At 55.9% G+C, this 15,069-nt stretch overlaps 1 protein-coding gene across 3 annotated transcripts in view; it reads left to right on the forward strand.

Moving 5' to 3' along the window:
- LRRK1 (leucine rich repeat kinase 1) overlaps positions 1 to 15,069 on the forward strand; it is a 117,156-nt gene that overhangs the window by 93,937 nt on the left and 8,150 nt on the right. For all 3 annotated transcript variants that reach the window (XM_040969910.1, XM_040969912.1, XM_040969911.1), the window contains 9 exons: positions 770 to 941; positions 3,188 to 3,354; positions 3,918 to 4,057; positions 5,542 to 5,791; positions 8,343 to 8,509; positions 9,242 to 9,439; positions 10,588 to 10,865; positions 11,997 to 12,191; positions 12,818 to 12,969. In XM_040969910.1, the coding sequence (XP_040825844.1) occupies positions 770 to 941; positions 3,188 to 3,354; positions 3,918 to 4,057; positions 5,542 to 5,791; positions 8,343 to 8,509; positions 9,242 to 9,439; positions 10,588 to 10,865; positions 11,997 to 12,191; positions 12,818 to 12,969 (1,719 nt within the window). The remainder of the gene's footprint in view (positions 1 to 769; positions 942 to 3,187; positions 3,355 to 3,917; positions 4,058 to 5,541; positions 5,792 to 8,342; positions 8,510 to 9,241; positions 9,440 to 10,587; positions 10,866 to 11,996; positions 12,192 to 12,817; positions 12,970 to 15,069) is intronic.

Raw genomic sequence — 15,069 nt, forward strand, 5'->3', positions numbered from 1 at the left:
CCAAAGTATTAATCCAAGTTTAGTTAAATTCAAAGATAAGAAACACACAGATTTGGAAGGGTAAGTGGCAAGTGTTTTATGGGAACCTCTTTTAGAAAGTTCTAAGAACCCTCCCTGGACTTAACATGGATTTAGCCCAAGGGAATTAGAAGAGTTGAATACAGACCCTTTAACAAAGGGCCCAGGGTCTGTCAGCAGGTGTTCGGACCACCTGTGGTCACCAGCGCCTGTCCCCACAGCTCGACAGCACCTAGGTACTGCTGGTTTCCAGACGCATGCTGGGAGGGACACTCGGTGAAGCAGACAGCTCCCTCACATAGTGACGCAGATTTTTACGATGACCAGGCGGGTGCTCATAAACCATACCTCCTGTGTGCCAAATAGCTTTGTTCTAACTTGCAAGGCAATTCTGTTCCCTTAGCCAGCCAAGAAAAACAAATGGCCCCGAAGCCTGGTGGCCTCGCTGTGACCCCCTTAGAACTGTGCAGCTGTGTCCTTCACCAACCAGCATCATTGTGAAGCAATCCCTGGGCACCATGGTGGGGAGCATCCACGCCCACTCGTGTGACCACAGAGGCGCTCATGTCTGCCCTTAGCCTTGTTGTAAACTCCGTGCTAGAACCCCAGGACATGGAGGCCCATCTCCATTTTTCTCCAAGGGGCAAATGAGAGGGCCCCGGATGTGAAAGCAGTGCTGACCCACAGGCCAGAATGCAGGCAAAGGTCCTGGCCCCACAACTCAGCCCCTTGGGTCCTTCGCGTGTTTCAGCTACCTCCTCCCGCACCTGCTTCCGTCCAAGCCAGGCCTGGACACCCATGGCCTGCGGCACCCCGCGGCCAACACCATCCAGAGGGTGTTCAAGATGAGCTTCGTCCCCGTCGGCTTCTGGCAGAGATTCATCGCACGGATGCTGATCAGCTTGGCTGAGATGGACCTGCAGGTAACTGCGGGCGGGGTCTGCAGGGACGGCCGGCAAGGGAGGGAAGATGAACTGCAGTAAAAGGTTGTGCAGCGAGGCCATTGACCTCAGGCTGGGCAGCAAGGCCAGCACCACCCCTGGGAATCATCCCATGCTTCCTGAGCCAGTACCCCTCTAGCTGAGGAGTCCTCAATGTCCCTCACCTTCCCCCAGCTGGAGGGTGTTTCCTACAAGAACACAGCCTGCTGTCCCATGCAGTAGTGCTCCCAGAGGTACTGACTCAGCAGTGGGGCCGGGGAGCACTGGGACCAAGAGCTGCCATCTCTGACCATCTCCTGGCCACCACGCTGGGAGAGCATGACTTCAGAGGCTGGGTTCTGCCAGCCAACCTGTGCACCCCGCTTGGCTATGGCAGGGGAGGAGGCGGTTCTGGCAGACACGCGCCACTCCACAGAGCACATGAATCAGAGCCTCTGGTTGTGGCTCACAGTTTGTCCAGCACACATCTCCTGCAAGACAGTTGCCTACAGCAGGGGTTCTTGTATGAAGCTCTCAAGGCAACAGCCAACCTCACCTGGAAACACACGCAGATTGTACATTCTCAGGCTCCACCCCAGATGTGCTCCCTCCAAACCTCTGGGATGGGGAGGTGTGGGGGCAGGTGCCCACAAGCCCTCCAGGGGTCTCTACTGCCTGTTGAGTTCCTGACATTGAACTCTTCCAGAGTTATCTTTGCTACCTTCTAATTAGAAGACCCTCGTTGGATTAGTTTCTTGACTTCATCAGGATATTCTTAGGTCCTCCTATTTTACTCAAACGGCAAGAAAAATAAATGCCAGAACATAGTGGGCGGGGAGGGGAGTTTGTTCGTAGTACCAGGAGAGTACCCCGAGGAAAAGCAGGGACGTGGGCGCTGGCTCGCCCGTGCTGTCTCTGTGCTGTCTTTGATCTCCACATCCTGCTGTGTTCCATGTGGGAGGCCAGAAGCACCAGCGGGCAGTCAGTGCCGTGGGAGGCTGAGCTCAGGGGCCACAGCTGGCTGGGAGGCAAGCAAGCTGACCCAAGAGAGGGATTGGGAAACTTAGCTCATCAAAGGTGAGCCGGTCCCAGAGGCACAAGCCCAGCCTCGTGCACACGGCCCCTGTGTCCTCCTGTGCAGGCACAGACTCGATGTTTTGGAGGGTGATTTCTGCATGAGAATCCAGCGCCTTGCCACCGTCACACCTTTCAGTTCAGTAACCCCACCACTCAGCATGTGAGCTAGGGAGGGGGTGGCTGGCCAGTGAGCGTCTGGACCGGAAAGTCAGAGTCAAATGCAGGGAGCCGAGCAGCTAGAACCAACTTAAGTGTCCAAGAGAAGGGAGTGATTCTGAAAATTACCATACTTAACAAAACTAGTACATTTTGGAAAAATAAATCTTACACGGGTTCTTAGTGGCACAGGATCAGAGGGTTTTTGTTATTGTTTCTGATATTGTTGACAGAGACTTATTTATTCGTTTGCAATAGTTACAGAGAGAGGGAGACAGAAATCTTCCGCCTACTGGTTCACCCCCCGCCACCCAAATGTCCACAATGGCCAGAGCTGGGCCAGTCTGAGGCCAAGGAGCCAGGAGCTTCGTGTAGGTCTCCCACCTGGGTGCAGGGCCCAAGCACTTGCGCCATCCTCTGCTGCTTTCCCCTGAGAGCCAACAGGGAGCTGGATCAGAACTGGAGTGACAGGGACAGCAGTTAACATCCATTTGGGATGCAGGCATTGAAGGTGGCAACTTTACCTGCTGTGCCACAATGCCAACTTCCTAAGTGGCGTTTTTAAAAGTATACAAAGCTAGGAAATAAAATCTGGTTATGGCTGTTTTTTAAACATATACATATATGTGTGTGTATAAATTCCTGGAGCAGACTGCCAGCATCCTAATAACCAATCCATGTGATTTCAAACTGGACATTTTGTTCTCTCCCAGGTGGCATTCTTCTCCACATTTTTCAGCATACAGTTTTGCTTGTAAATTCAAGGAGGATATTTTTTATTTATTTATTAGCATAAAGATTATTTTCAAACTTTGGGGGGCAGAGTGGGGATGTGTAGCCAAAGCATCAGGCACCACCAGAAGTAGCAGGGACTTGGCCACGCACAGGGGTGCCATGCAGGAGGGCAAGCGTGGGCGACGCTGGTGACCAATCAAAATGGGGCCTCCCTGGCCCCAGAGTGCTGCCCAGGGCCAGCAAGGAGCCCAGAACACACAGGCAGGGTCTTTGCCTTGCAGCTCTTTGAGAACAAGAAGAACAACACGAAGAGCAGGAACCGGAAAGTGGCCGTCTACAGCTTCACGGGGAACCAGAGGAACCGCGGCAGCACATTCCGCGTGAAGCGTAACCAGACCATCTACTGGCAGGAGGGGCTCCTGGTCACCTTCGACGGAGGCTACCTCAGGTGGGGGAGTCTGCATGTACCTGCCCGGGTCCACCTCCACGCTGGGTGTCTACACTTCTGCCCTTGAGAGGTGCCCACCAGGGCAACCTGACCCCCTACTGCAGGCCAGGGGTGAAGGAAGACGGGCATGGGGTGGGATGCTTGAACACCCAGCCTCTGTCCCACACCATGAGCAAACAGAACAGCACCTGGCGCCCTGTGCCTGCTGAGTTTAGCCCAGTGAGGCCCAGCAACAGGTTTAGTGGTGGTAAGCATGCACAGCTGGACATTTTTAAGAACTGTCTCCAGCTAAGAGTGGAACGGGGAGGGGAAGATCACCCCCAGAGCAGCTGTTCTGCACCCCAGAAAGCTCACTGTGAGCACCCCAGTGCAGAGCAGTCAGGTGCTACCCAGGGTGGGGAGCACAGCCTGGGCTCCCCTCATTCTGTCCCGGCAGGGCCAGGCTGTGCTAAACTCACAGGCCCCTGACAGTCCTGCAGGGCTCAGGTCCTCCCAGGATCGTCTTCCTGGGCGCCCACAGCCCCAGTCACGACGCACACCTTCCCTGCCACCCTGGGTTTCAGTGTGGAATCCTCCGATGTGAACTGGAAGAAGAAGAAAAGCGGAGGCATCAAGATCATCTGTCAGTCAGAGATGCGCGACTTCTCGGCCATGGCTTTTATCACAGACCACGTCAATTCCCTCATCGACCAGTGGTTTCCCGGTGAGAGCCCACGGGCAGGGCTGCCTCAAGGGGGCAAAAACGCAGCCCAGGAAAGAAGGGACTGCGGGATGGGTCCAGCTCTGAGCAGCACAGATGGGGAGCCCGGTGGTGGTGCAGGCAGCCAGGCCGTGGCCTTGGGCTATACAGTGTGTGGAGGGAGCGGGAAGGAATGGCACCAGACCTACACATGGTGAAGGAGATGGTCCTGGGCCAGCTCACATGGGTCTTGTTTACTCAGTGGGGACAGTGGCCAACATGCCCCCTGCCGTGCAGGGCCAGGAAGGGAAGGGAGCCCCTGCCCACCCACACAGCCCTTCTTGGATCCTTTGGGTCCAAGTCTTTGTTAAGAGCTCACCCAAAGAAAACACCTTTTGAAGTGAGGCTGCTGAGGGCTGTTTGTTTTGCTGTGGCTGGGGTGGAGATGACCGCTAGAGCAGCCGGCAGGAAGGAGGCCTTGGGCAAGGGGTCACAGCCCCTGGATCTCTGCAGGCTGAGGGCAGTGTAGAGCAGGTTCAGGACCCCAGCACCACCCCTACATGCTCCGACCTCAGGAGCTGGCCATCTCCACTACACACCCTCCTGCAACCCCAGGGAGCACACCTGGGGCTGTTCTCCCCTAGAGCTTGAGGTCCTTTAGGGACTGGTGGGGAGGGCAACCGAGGCTGAGCTGTGCCAACCTAGGAGGCTCCTGGCTGTGTGCTGGGCATGCATTGGCGCTTGTGAACATGTGCCTGGCTCCCATCAGCCAGGGTCCTTCCCCCACCTACAGCAGGTGCTGTGGGTTTTGACAGGTGAGCTCATTAGAGACAGAAAGGATCTAACTGAGCAGAGGGTCTCAGACAGGGCCCCGGGCAGCCAGCAGCAGTGGCCAGCTGCCAGAGCACCTGCCAGCAGGATACCCTCCACATGGACCTACACAGAGCAGGTGTCTAGCTGGCCTCAAGGGAACCTCCCAACAGAGGCATGCAAGAGAAGTCTGCTGCTCATGGTCCTGAGTCCAGCATCCGGCTTCTACCTGTCAAAATTTGTACTCATTTCTCCCTGCCACTGTATTGTAGTAACTGCAGGCCTTGTGTTTCTAATCCTAAGAACAACTGCTTACAAACCAGTTGTGACCAAGTTTTGGTGTGGCTCAGACCCAGCCCACAGGAGCCCAGGTGAGCCCAGCAGTGCAGGTGGGAATGAGGACCACTTTCTCGACTCCTGTCCCTGCCTATTCAGCCTCCCCAGCACGGACAGCAGCCTCCCTAGCACTCCCCAGCAGCCTATTCAGTCTCCCCAGCACGGACAGCAGCCAGAGTGGGGTGCCTTTTGGAGGATAGCTGAGGAGTTATCAAAAGCGTCCCAGTATGATGTAATCTCAGGCTCTCTTTGGGATCTAAGGGACAGTGAATGTCCACCTGGTTCCAGGTCCAGGTGCTGCTCCGCTATGCATCAGCAGCACCTGCCTCACATGGACCATCTCCTGCTCTGGCCCCGTGCAGCCCTGACGGCCACCGAAAGCGATGGGACCCCTCTCATGGAGCAATATGTGCCCTGCCCTGTGTGCGAGTTGTCCTGGGGCCAGCACCCAGACCCAAGCGAGAGGTTGGACAGCGTGCAGTACTTTGACATAGAAGACTGTGTGCTGGCGGCCATCGAGCGAGACTTCATCACCTGCCCCAGACACCCGGATGTCCCCGTGCCACTCCAGGAGCTGGTACCTGAGCTCTTCATGACCGACTTCCCAGCCAGGTGTGTACTGATGGCCCCTGCTGGGATACAGGGGCAGACTTGGGGGGCTGTGCAGGGGTGCTATCCTATCAGACCCTTCCCACCAAGCCCCTGTGTGGCAGCCCAGGCATGGGGCTGAACCATTGCTTCCCACCAAATGTGGGTGCCTCTTGGGCAGCTGGGCCACGCAGGGACCATTGTCTTTCTGTGTCTGAGGCCTTCAAGGTCCCTCTGGGCACAGCACTTAGCCAGTGAAGCCTTGCTGGGCATGTGCTCCTCTTTGCCCACTCATCAGCACAGCCCCATTGGCCTTCCCTAACCAAAACTGGCTCCTGGGCAGCCCCGAAGCTGAGCACATGGAGCCCCTCGCCCCGTTCTGGGAGTTGGCTGTGCACACTAGCCAACGGTGAGTTCTGATCAGAGACTACTGGAAGAAACAGGCCATGCTTGGTGGCTCCCTCCAACAGGAAATGGCCACAAAGCCTCTGTCCTGTGTGGTCCATGGAGCTAGGCTTATGACCCAGTGTCCCTGGGGACTGTGTGACATCAGGATGTCCCAGCTTTTTTTGAGGTTATGAAGTCCTGGTGTTTATGCATTCAGAGGAATGCTGTGTGTGGTTTCTTTCAGGAAAATTACATTGATCTGGTTTTTCTGTTTTATTTTTTGGTTTTTGTTTTTCTTCTAAGAATATGAGGCTTCACAGGGTTCCTGGAAAATGGAAATGAAAAGATAAGTTCAAGTGTGGGTGTTTGGCCTCACGGTTAAGACACAGATGTGCAACATGGAGTCGATGTGTCCAATACCCGACTCCAGGTTCCTGCCAGTGCAGATGCTGCGGGGCGGCAGGAGTGGCCCCAGGATTAGGTCCTGCCACCCGCGTTTGGGACACCAGACTGGCTTTCTGAGTCCCAGCTGTGGCCTGGCCCAGCCCCTGCTGCTGCAGGCATTTGGAAAGTAAATCTGGATGGGAGCTTGCTCTATCCAATTTAATATGCTAATGATGTGGTATATTGTTGCATGTCATATATTAATATATATTATTTTAGTGAAAAAAATTTTGAAATACATGCAGCCTAGAGCTCTTCAGTCTGGAAAATGTAGACTATGTAAAACTTCTGCATGGAATTCAGAATTCTTTGCACCAACTTCCTTACCTCTTAGTTCCAGTTTCCCGTGGCCTGAGTGACGCTCCCGTCCTCACGTGGCTCCGAGCAGGCGAGTGGTGCCCTGTGGCTCCAGGCCTGCAATCCCAAAGCATACACTTGTGTGGATCCTGGAGCTGCTTGCTAGGCAGTGGCCTCCCATGGGGTCTTGGCAGTGCCCGCAGTGTCTGCCCTGGGGATGCGACAGTTCACCTCCCATCCTTCGCCAGACACCTGTCTCACTCCCAGATCTACAGGGCCAAGATCCCCAGCTCTGGTCTGAGATGATTGGGCACTGCCAAGGGCCAGGTTTTCCTCTATGTTGGCAGTCTCATGCCACGGCTCCCAGCTGAATCCAGGCTGAGGGACGTTCCAGGTGGGATCTGAATGGCCAGATCTGTGTATTGGTGTGAACCCAGTCTTACACCATGGCACAGTTCGGAAAGTAAGTCGCCTGGGAGGGAATTGGCCTTGTGAGCCAGTCTACCGTAAGCAGAGGTGCTGGGCAGGAGGAGCAGGGAGCGTCACACCCCATGACCAGGGCTTGCTGCAGAGCCCTGCCCTGTGGCTCCTACAGAAGTGTGTGCTTCCTGGAGCTGCTCTGTCCTGTGCCCCTTGCTCCCCTGGGGCCTTCCAAGGGGCTCAGAGCACCACACTTCCTAAACAGGTGCATATTAACAAACAACTCCTGGCCAGCCACGAGGGTTGCAGTGAGGTGGAATGCCAGGTCAGCAGGGCATGAGAGCCACTGCAGCTGGGGGCCAGGAGGGCTCCAGTGGAGGCTACACCTCTGCCTGAGGTGCAGACGAGGGACCCAGATGGACCACAGCAGAGTCCAGGGCAGGTGGAAAGACCTGAAGGCTGGGGGCATCAGGTCTGTTTACCCCCCATACTCTCCTCCACCCCCTCCTCACTCCCTCTTTCCTCTGCTTCATGCTGGATCTTCACTGTTCCTGCCTTCCAGGACCAGGGGGCAGGCCTGGGGAGCCTGGGGAGGGGCAGTCACAGAGGCCTGAGCCTCACGTGCCGCTCCGGGAGTCCCAAGGCACTGAGTGCATTCTGATATTGCCAGCCCAGCCTGCTTCTAAGTGTGTCTAGAAGACTGAGCCTTTCTCCAAGTCCTTGCAGGCCTGGGCAGCTTGGATAAGAAGGCCAAGGAGTCGAGCAGAGGTCAGCAGTGTTACCAAAGGCCTGGCAGAGCTCTTCCCTGAAGCCAGGCTTAGAAGCCAGACTAGCCGCTGGCTATAGGGATCCTCGGTAACCTGCTCAGGCCCCAGTCAGGCTGTCTGACTTCCCAGGTGGCTTTGAGTCCACACCACATCCCCCCTACCCTGCCCCTGCCTTGGCTGGGTGGGCCTGTGCTGAGCCCCGTGTGTGTGTGTGTGTGTGTGTGTGTGTGTGTGTGTGTGTGTGTGTGTACGCATGGCAGACTCTTCCTGGAGAACAGCGAGCTGGTGCACAGTGAGGACCAAGGCAGCACCTTGGGCCAAGGTGGCAGCGGCACTGTCATCTACCGGGCCCAGTACCAGGGCCAGCCCGTGGCTGTCAAGAGATTCCAGATCAAGAAGTTCAAGAACTTCGCCAGCGCCCCCGCAGGTAAGCAAGGCCCCAATCCAGCCTGCCCTTTGTCTTCAGAAAAATCCCAGTTTTGGGTCACTTTAGGGCGGCAGGGGGTGGGGGAAGGGGGAATTGAGGCTGCAGGTACACATGGAGTGGGGCAAGGGAGAGGGCGCATGGGGCCACAGGCTACCCCAAGAAACCACCCACCAAGAAACTTTCTGCTGGCTGTGAGGGCCCAGCTAAGCCTGCAGACTTCCCTGTTGTCCAGACTTCCCTGTTGTCCAGACATAGACCTCGAGAGCAGGAATGGTCCTTACCATCTCCACCTGTTCTCTGCCCAGCACGCTTGGCCTCAGGTACACCCCTCACCTGTAGGACCTGTCTCAGCCACTTCTGCCACAGGTAGTGTGCCAGGACCTTCTCTCCCTGCCCCCAGAGGCAGAGCCTGCTTCTTACGTGGGCACACAAGACCCATTGTCATGTGTGACCCTGTACCTTTCAGCAGCTCCTGAGTGCCCACTGGCCCTCCAGGTGGAGGTGTCCCCATTCTTGCCATCCAGAAGTAGTTCTTGTAGCCCACAATAACAGCCCCTAGGGCCAGACTGAAAGCAATGGAAATTAAAAGTGCAAATCTTGCCCCTGCCCCACCACATGTTCTTGGGACTCCTACCACTTTGGCCCTCTGGAATCTGCCTGGCCAGGCCTGGTGGCCCCCACCACACCCCTCATGCCCCATGGACCACTGATGGCTGTGCTGTGTCCCGGCAGACACCATGCTGAGGCACCTGCGTGCCATGGACGCCATGAGGAACTTCTCAGAGTTCCGGCAGGAGGCCAGCATGCTGCACGCCCTGCAGCACCCCTGCATCGTGTCGCTCATCGGCATCAGCATCCACCCACTCTGCTTTGCCCTGGAGCTCGCCCCGCTGAGCAGCCTCAACACGCTGCTGTCCGAGAACACCAGAGGTGCGGGGGCTCTGGGGGGAGGAGGGTGCCGTAGCTAGCCAGGCCTGGACGTGCCCAACTCCCATGGCTGTCCCGGACGCCGACCAGCTGTAAGCACTTTGAATCCGAAGGGATTTGGCTCTGAATTCTGCTTCTCTGCCACGGTCAGGAGTTGCTTTACTCCCCTAAAGGGGCATAAACACACGCCCCTTTACCAGAGGGCACCATCACAGCAAGGCGCCTCTGGCTTATCCACAAGTAAATAAGGCCTTTGACTTGACACACCAGACATCCACAGCTAGTGAGGCTTGGGGACCCTGCAGTCAGGTGCATCCATTCCAGAAATGAGTCATTAAACTTTGCACTGCTGCCAAAGGCCCTGTGTCTAGGGAGGAAACGCTGTTAGCATCAATCACTTCTTCCACCTGCCCCATCACACCTTTCACAGCAGCCTTGGCCTGAGGTAGAATCTGTAGAGTTTGAACCCTTGCCCTCTTCCTGGAAAGGAGTGGAGCGTGATCCAGCAAGGGCTTCTGTCCTATGTAAGGGTTCACCAAAGGTCATTGGTTTTTGTCCTTCTGGCTCCGGGCTGAACAAGAGTGAGAATGGCTGATATCGTGGAGTGGCCCCTGGCTGGGCCCAGCTCTTACCTCCACCGAGAAGGGCTTCAGGGAAGAGATGAAAGTAGAGAGCAAGATGCCAGGGTTACTCACCTGCAAAACAAGTGCAGGCCAGCCTAAGAGAGAACTGCAATCCACAGGTTCTCGATCTTTTGTACCACTTGGGATCCTGGCGCCTGGTGTCTGGCATGGACTTCACTGCATATTCAAAAGGGGCACTTTAGTGTGAGACTTGGGGAGGCCCCTTTGGGAAAATTTTCAAAGTGTCATGGAATCAGATACATAATAGGGTAGGCTAGGCCTGTTGCACTGTGGATGATGGAGCCACGCCCACTACCAGGCAGGACTGCAATGGGCAGGGCAGCAGGGCAGTGCTGACCAAACCTCAGCTTCTCCTTGCTAAGGCCTCCTCCCCCTACGTCAGAGAACATAGAGTCTCCGGGGAAAGACAAGGGAGACTGTTGCTCTAATGAGAACTTTATCCTAATCCAAACCAAAGTGTTAACCAATTAGAAAGTTGTTCCTCTTTTTCTTTTTTTGCTTTGCAAGACTCTTCCTTTATGCCCCTGGGTCACATGCTCACCCAGAAAATAGCCTACCAGATCGCCTCAGGCCTGGCCTACCTGCACAAGAAAAACATCATCTTCTGTGATCTCAAGTCCGACAACATCCTGGTGTGGTCCCTGGACGTCAAGGACCCCGTCAACGTCAAGCTGTCGGACTACGGCATCTCGCGCCAGTCCTTCCACGAGGGCGCCCTGGGCGTGGAGGGCACTCCTGGCTACCAGGCCCCAGAGATCAGGCCGCGCATTGTGTACGATGAGAAGGTAGCTGCCGAGCCCATGCCAGTCCTGACAGCACCCCAGCAGCCCCCAGCCCCTGCCCTGTCTCTCACACCCAGCAGTAGGGGCTGGCCCCAACCCGTAGGGCTCTGAGCCCTGTGTCTGTCTGCCCATGATAAGGTGGACTTCTCAGCTTGAGAAGTCTCGCGTCATGATTCACAAACAGCACAGAGGCTACGGGCAGGGGACCCAGAATCCAGCACAGACATGGGCCTGGGTCAGGTCCCAAATCTCTTGCAGGTAGGTGTGCAAAATGGGCACATAGGACCAGCCTTGCAGGGCCTGGCGAGGAACACTCAGCAGGGTGGTAAAGGGTGACACCTGTCCCCCAGACCTCACCTTTAGTGCTGGCCAGATTGAATGCCCAGCAGGACAGGCGTGGGCTCCACAGGCCACAGCTTGCATGGCCAGCCTTCTCCCTGGACAGCTCTTGGGTAGATGGGGCACCCAGACGATGCGGACTCGTCCCCCTGCTGTGTCTCGTGCCAGCCTTGTAGTTAATCACCTGGTGTGGAAATGCCCCTTTGTTCATAGTTCCTTGTTGTTTGGGATGGTGTTCAGGCGGGTCCTTAAAAAACGGAAGCCTTTTCAAGGTTACAGTAGGAAAATTCACATCAAGAATTCTCCAGTGTCTTTCAGCAACTCTCCTACTACAAAGTAATCTGCCCCCTAAAGAAGCCCCTTTCTGGTAGGAGATGATTCCAGTCAGGGCAGAGGACACGCTGGGATCTGGGGGACGCACCTCCTTTTCTGCAGTCCAGTGTGGCTCTCCTGCTGGAGAGCGCCTCGTCTTGACGCTCGGGGTAGAGGATGCTGGTGTCCTTGGAGCCCTTCGTCGGTGGCTGACAGCCGAGTTCTCAGGGGGTGCTTAGTGGACAGAAGGATGGACAGGCAGACGGGCAAAGAGGAGGAGGGAGGAAATGGACAGATAGCGAGGTGGTCATTCCGGGTTTGGACAAAAAGTGTCTGGTGGATAGACTGGTACATGTATCGAGGAAGAGCTGTGTTTTCCTGGTCTCATCATTTCTGCCTGTTCTAACATCCCCCACTTCCCCACCAGCTTGCAAAGGCCACCAGGCCCCAGGAGCACCTGATGTGGCTTTTGTCTCCGCCCAGGTAGACATGTTCTCCTATGGCATGGTGCTATACGAGCTGCTGTCGGGGCAGCGCCCTGCTCTGGGCCACCACCAGCTGCAGATCGCCAAGAAGTTGTCCAAGGGTATCCGCCCGGTGCTGGGGCAGCCTGAGGAGGTGCAGTTCCACCGGCTGCAGGCACTCATGATGGAATGCTGGGACACGAAGCCGGAGAAGGTAACCGGGAGCTTCCCGGGGGGCTGAGGGTTTCTAGGGCTGCCAACACAGCAGCCTGCCCCCATTACACAGAACAGCTGGGGTGACCTTGTTGCAAGAGTTGCCGACCACAGCTCACACATTCAGTCTCATGTTTCTGTGTGAGCCGCTCTCAGGAAAGGCAAGCTTCCTTCCCGCCCTAGTGTTTGTATAAACAGTGTAGCAACCCTGCCTAGCACTTGAGTCCCCATACATGGGCAGAAAATGGATGTGTCCCTCCGTGAAGGAACACACAGAATCTACTGGCAAGGTGTGGACACAGAGCGAGGCTTCCTTGTACTCCACCTGTTTTATGGTCCTGTTTGTTTCTGAAAAATGCCAGAACTACAGGGTGGAATATTCGCTCGTCAACTCAGAGCTGACTCAATAGCATGCTGGGCGTAAAGAACTTCCCAGGGTTCTCTGGCCTTGGCCGAGGACATTTGACCAGCTGAGCCCCAGGTTCTGTGGCCAATGGTGATCTGACTCCCAGCTGACATCCCAAGTGGTTTGCCTCCCAGCCCCCCAGCTTGAGACAACAGAGCCCATGGGCCAGATTGGCACTGACCTGGCTGCAGGTGCTCAGGGCCCGGTGCTCTCTCTCTCAGCGGCCGCTGGCCTTGTCGGTGGTGAACCAGATGAAGGACCCCACGTTTGCCACATTCATGTATATGCTGCCATGCGGGAAGCAGTCGTCCTTCTTCTCCTCCCAGGGCCAGGAGTACACCGTGGTGTTCTGGGACGGGACCGAGGAGTCCAGGTAAGCCCAGCCCCACTGCCTGTGTCCCTGGGGCGGACAGGCGATGGCTAGGAACACACAGTCAGTGTGTTGTTCCACAGATCCGGGGGCCAACGCATGCCTCCAGTCCATGCAGGAGAGCCACTCCACCTGCACCAGCGTGGGGCCCGAGGGGCCTGTCCTTCCAGGAAACAAAGAGGGGCTGGTGTGTGGCCTAGGGCCAAGATGCAGGTTAGGGTGTCTGTCTCTTGTCAGAATGACGTGCTTCAATGTCCGGCTGTAGCTCCCCACTCCAGCCGCCTGCTAACGTGATTCCCTAGGAATCATCCCACAGGTGATGGCTCCCGTGGTGGTTGCCGCCACCCACGTGCCAGACCTGGATTGCTGGCTCCCAGTTCTGGCCTCAGCCCAACCTCAGCCATTATTAAGGTGCTTGGGCGAGTCAACAGTGGGTAAGAGCTCTCCTCTCTCTCTTTCTGTCTCTCTCCCTGCCCTCCCCCCACATGTCATAAATAAGAAAAGAAAAATAGAAGAAACAAAGAAGTGGGGAGCACTTGCTAAGGGTGTGGATGGGCACCAAGATTTGGTTTAAGACGAAGTTCCATGCAGTGGTGGGGTGGGGAGGTTGGTTGCTGACATTGTAGATGTGGCTGAAGCTGAGCCTAGAGGCAGGTAGGATGTCCCCTGAAATAGGGGTGTGTGTTGGAGGCACCTGCCGTTGGAGACCTTTTCCCCAGAGAAGCAGGAGGAAGGATGAGAGAGTGAGATGGATGTGGACACGCACAGTGGGCAACGCAGAAGAGGCCAGGATGTCTGCCGGGAGGCCTGCATTCCAGCTCTGTGACTCTCTGACTCTGCAGGAGAGCCCACGAGGTGGCTGGAAGCCAGGTTCCGTAGCACCTCCAGTGCAGCTCAATGTGTCTGTGTGTATTCATCATGGAGTCTCCACCATGCTGAGGCAGCCAGGTGCATCATGGGACAGTGAAGGTAGGGTTCAGGACAAGAGGGAGACATTGTAGGAAGTGGTCCAGCCCTGTGGGTTCCCACCTATTCCACCTTGCCTCGGCACAGAACCTTCCTGTGGGGCACACACTCGGGACAAAATCGAAGGTCGGCAGATGGTCAGCAGATGGTCAGCAGATGGTGTCACCTGCTGTTACCATGAGACTGCCTGTCGCCGTGGCCCAAGCTGAAGAGTAATTACAGTGCTGGTGCTGGGTAAATGCAGCTTTTGACAAGGGCCAAAAAGCAAATGGGTGTAAAAGTAGAAGCAGAACACCCAATGCCAAATCAAAAGCAGATGCCCTTGTTATCTATTTTAAAGAAACTAAACTCCTACCTCCTCCATCTGTCCATTGCAAAGACCTAGAAATGAGGACCAACCCCACACAAGTGGGCACCACTGGGAGCCAGAGGACGGTCTCTAAGTGCCAACAAACAGTTGAGCCCAAGTGTAGGGAAGGAAGTGAGCAGAGCATGTAACAATCAGAATATGTGATACACAAAGCATGTGACACGTGCTACATGTGACACTTTGTCATAGACTTGTGAGGGACATCAGAGGAACTTGGGAACCAGCCTGCTCCTGTGGTGCTAGCATGGGCAGTACTCCACCCACATGGGGAAGTATGAAAGAGAGAGGTCCATCTCCCATCTTCTGGCTCGCTTCCTCAAGGCCCACAGCATCTCGTGCTGGGCCCAGCCCAAGGACACCAGCCAGGAGCTCAGTCTGGGTCTTCAACGTGGACAGCGGGACCCACGTACTTGAGCCATCACCTGAGTGCACCTCAGCAAGAGGGCTCAAATCGAGTGCTGTATGGGAAGCAGGTGCCCATCCCTGCAGTCCTGCGCGCGCGCGCGCGCGCACACACACACACACACACACACACACACACACACGCCAGGACAGGCAGCTCTGCCCGGGGCCCAGGAAGCTTGTACTCTTTGGGAAGACAGCAGCCTCTCTGTGATCTGTGATGCGTCCTTGTGTTTTTATGTATTTATTTTCATGATGTCTGAAAGGCAGAGAGACACAGATCTCCCATCCAGTGGCATATTCCCAGATGTCCACCACAGGCAAGGTGGGGCCAAAGCAAAGCCAGGAGCACAGAACTCAGTCCG

This window comes from Ochotona curzoniae, unplaced genomic scaffold (genome assembly GCF_017591425.1).
Source record: "Ochotona curzoniae isolate NIBS_2020 unplaced genomic scaffold, NIBS_Ocur_1.0 scaffold_4701, whole genome shotgun sequence".
Lineage (NCBI taxonomy): Eukaryota > Metazoa > Chordata > Mammalia > Lagomorpha > Ochotonidae > Ochotona > Ochotona curzoniae.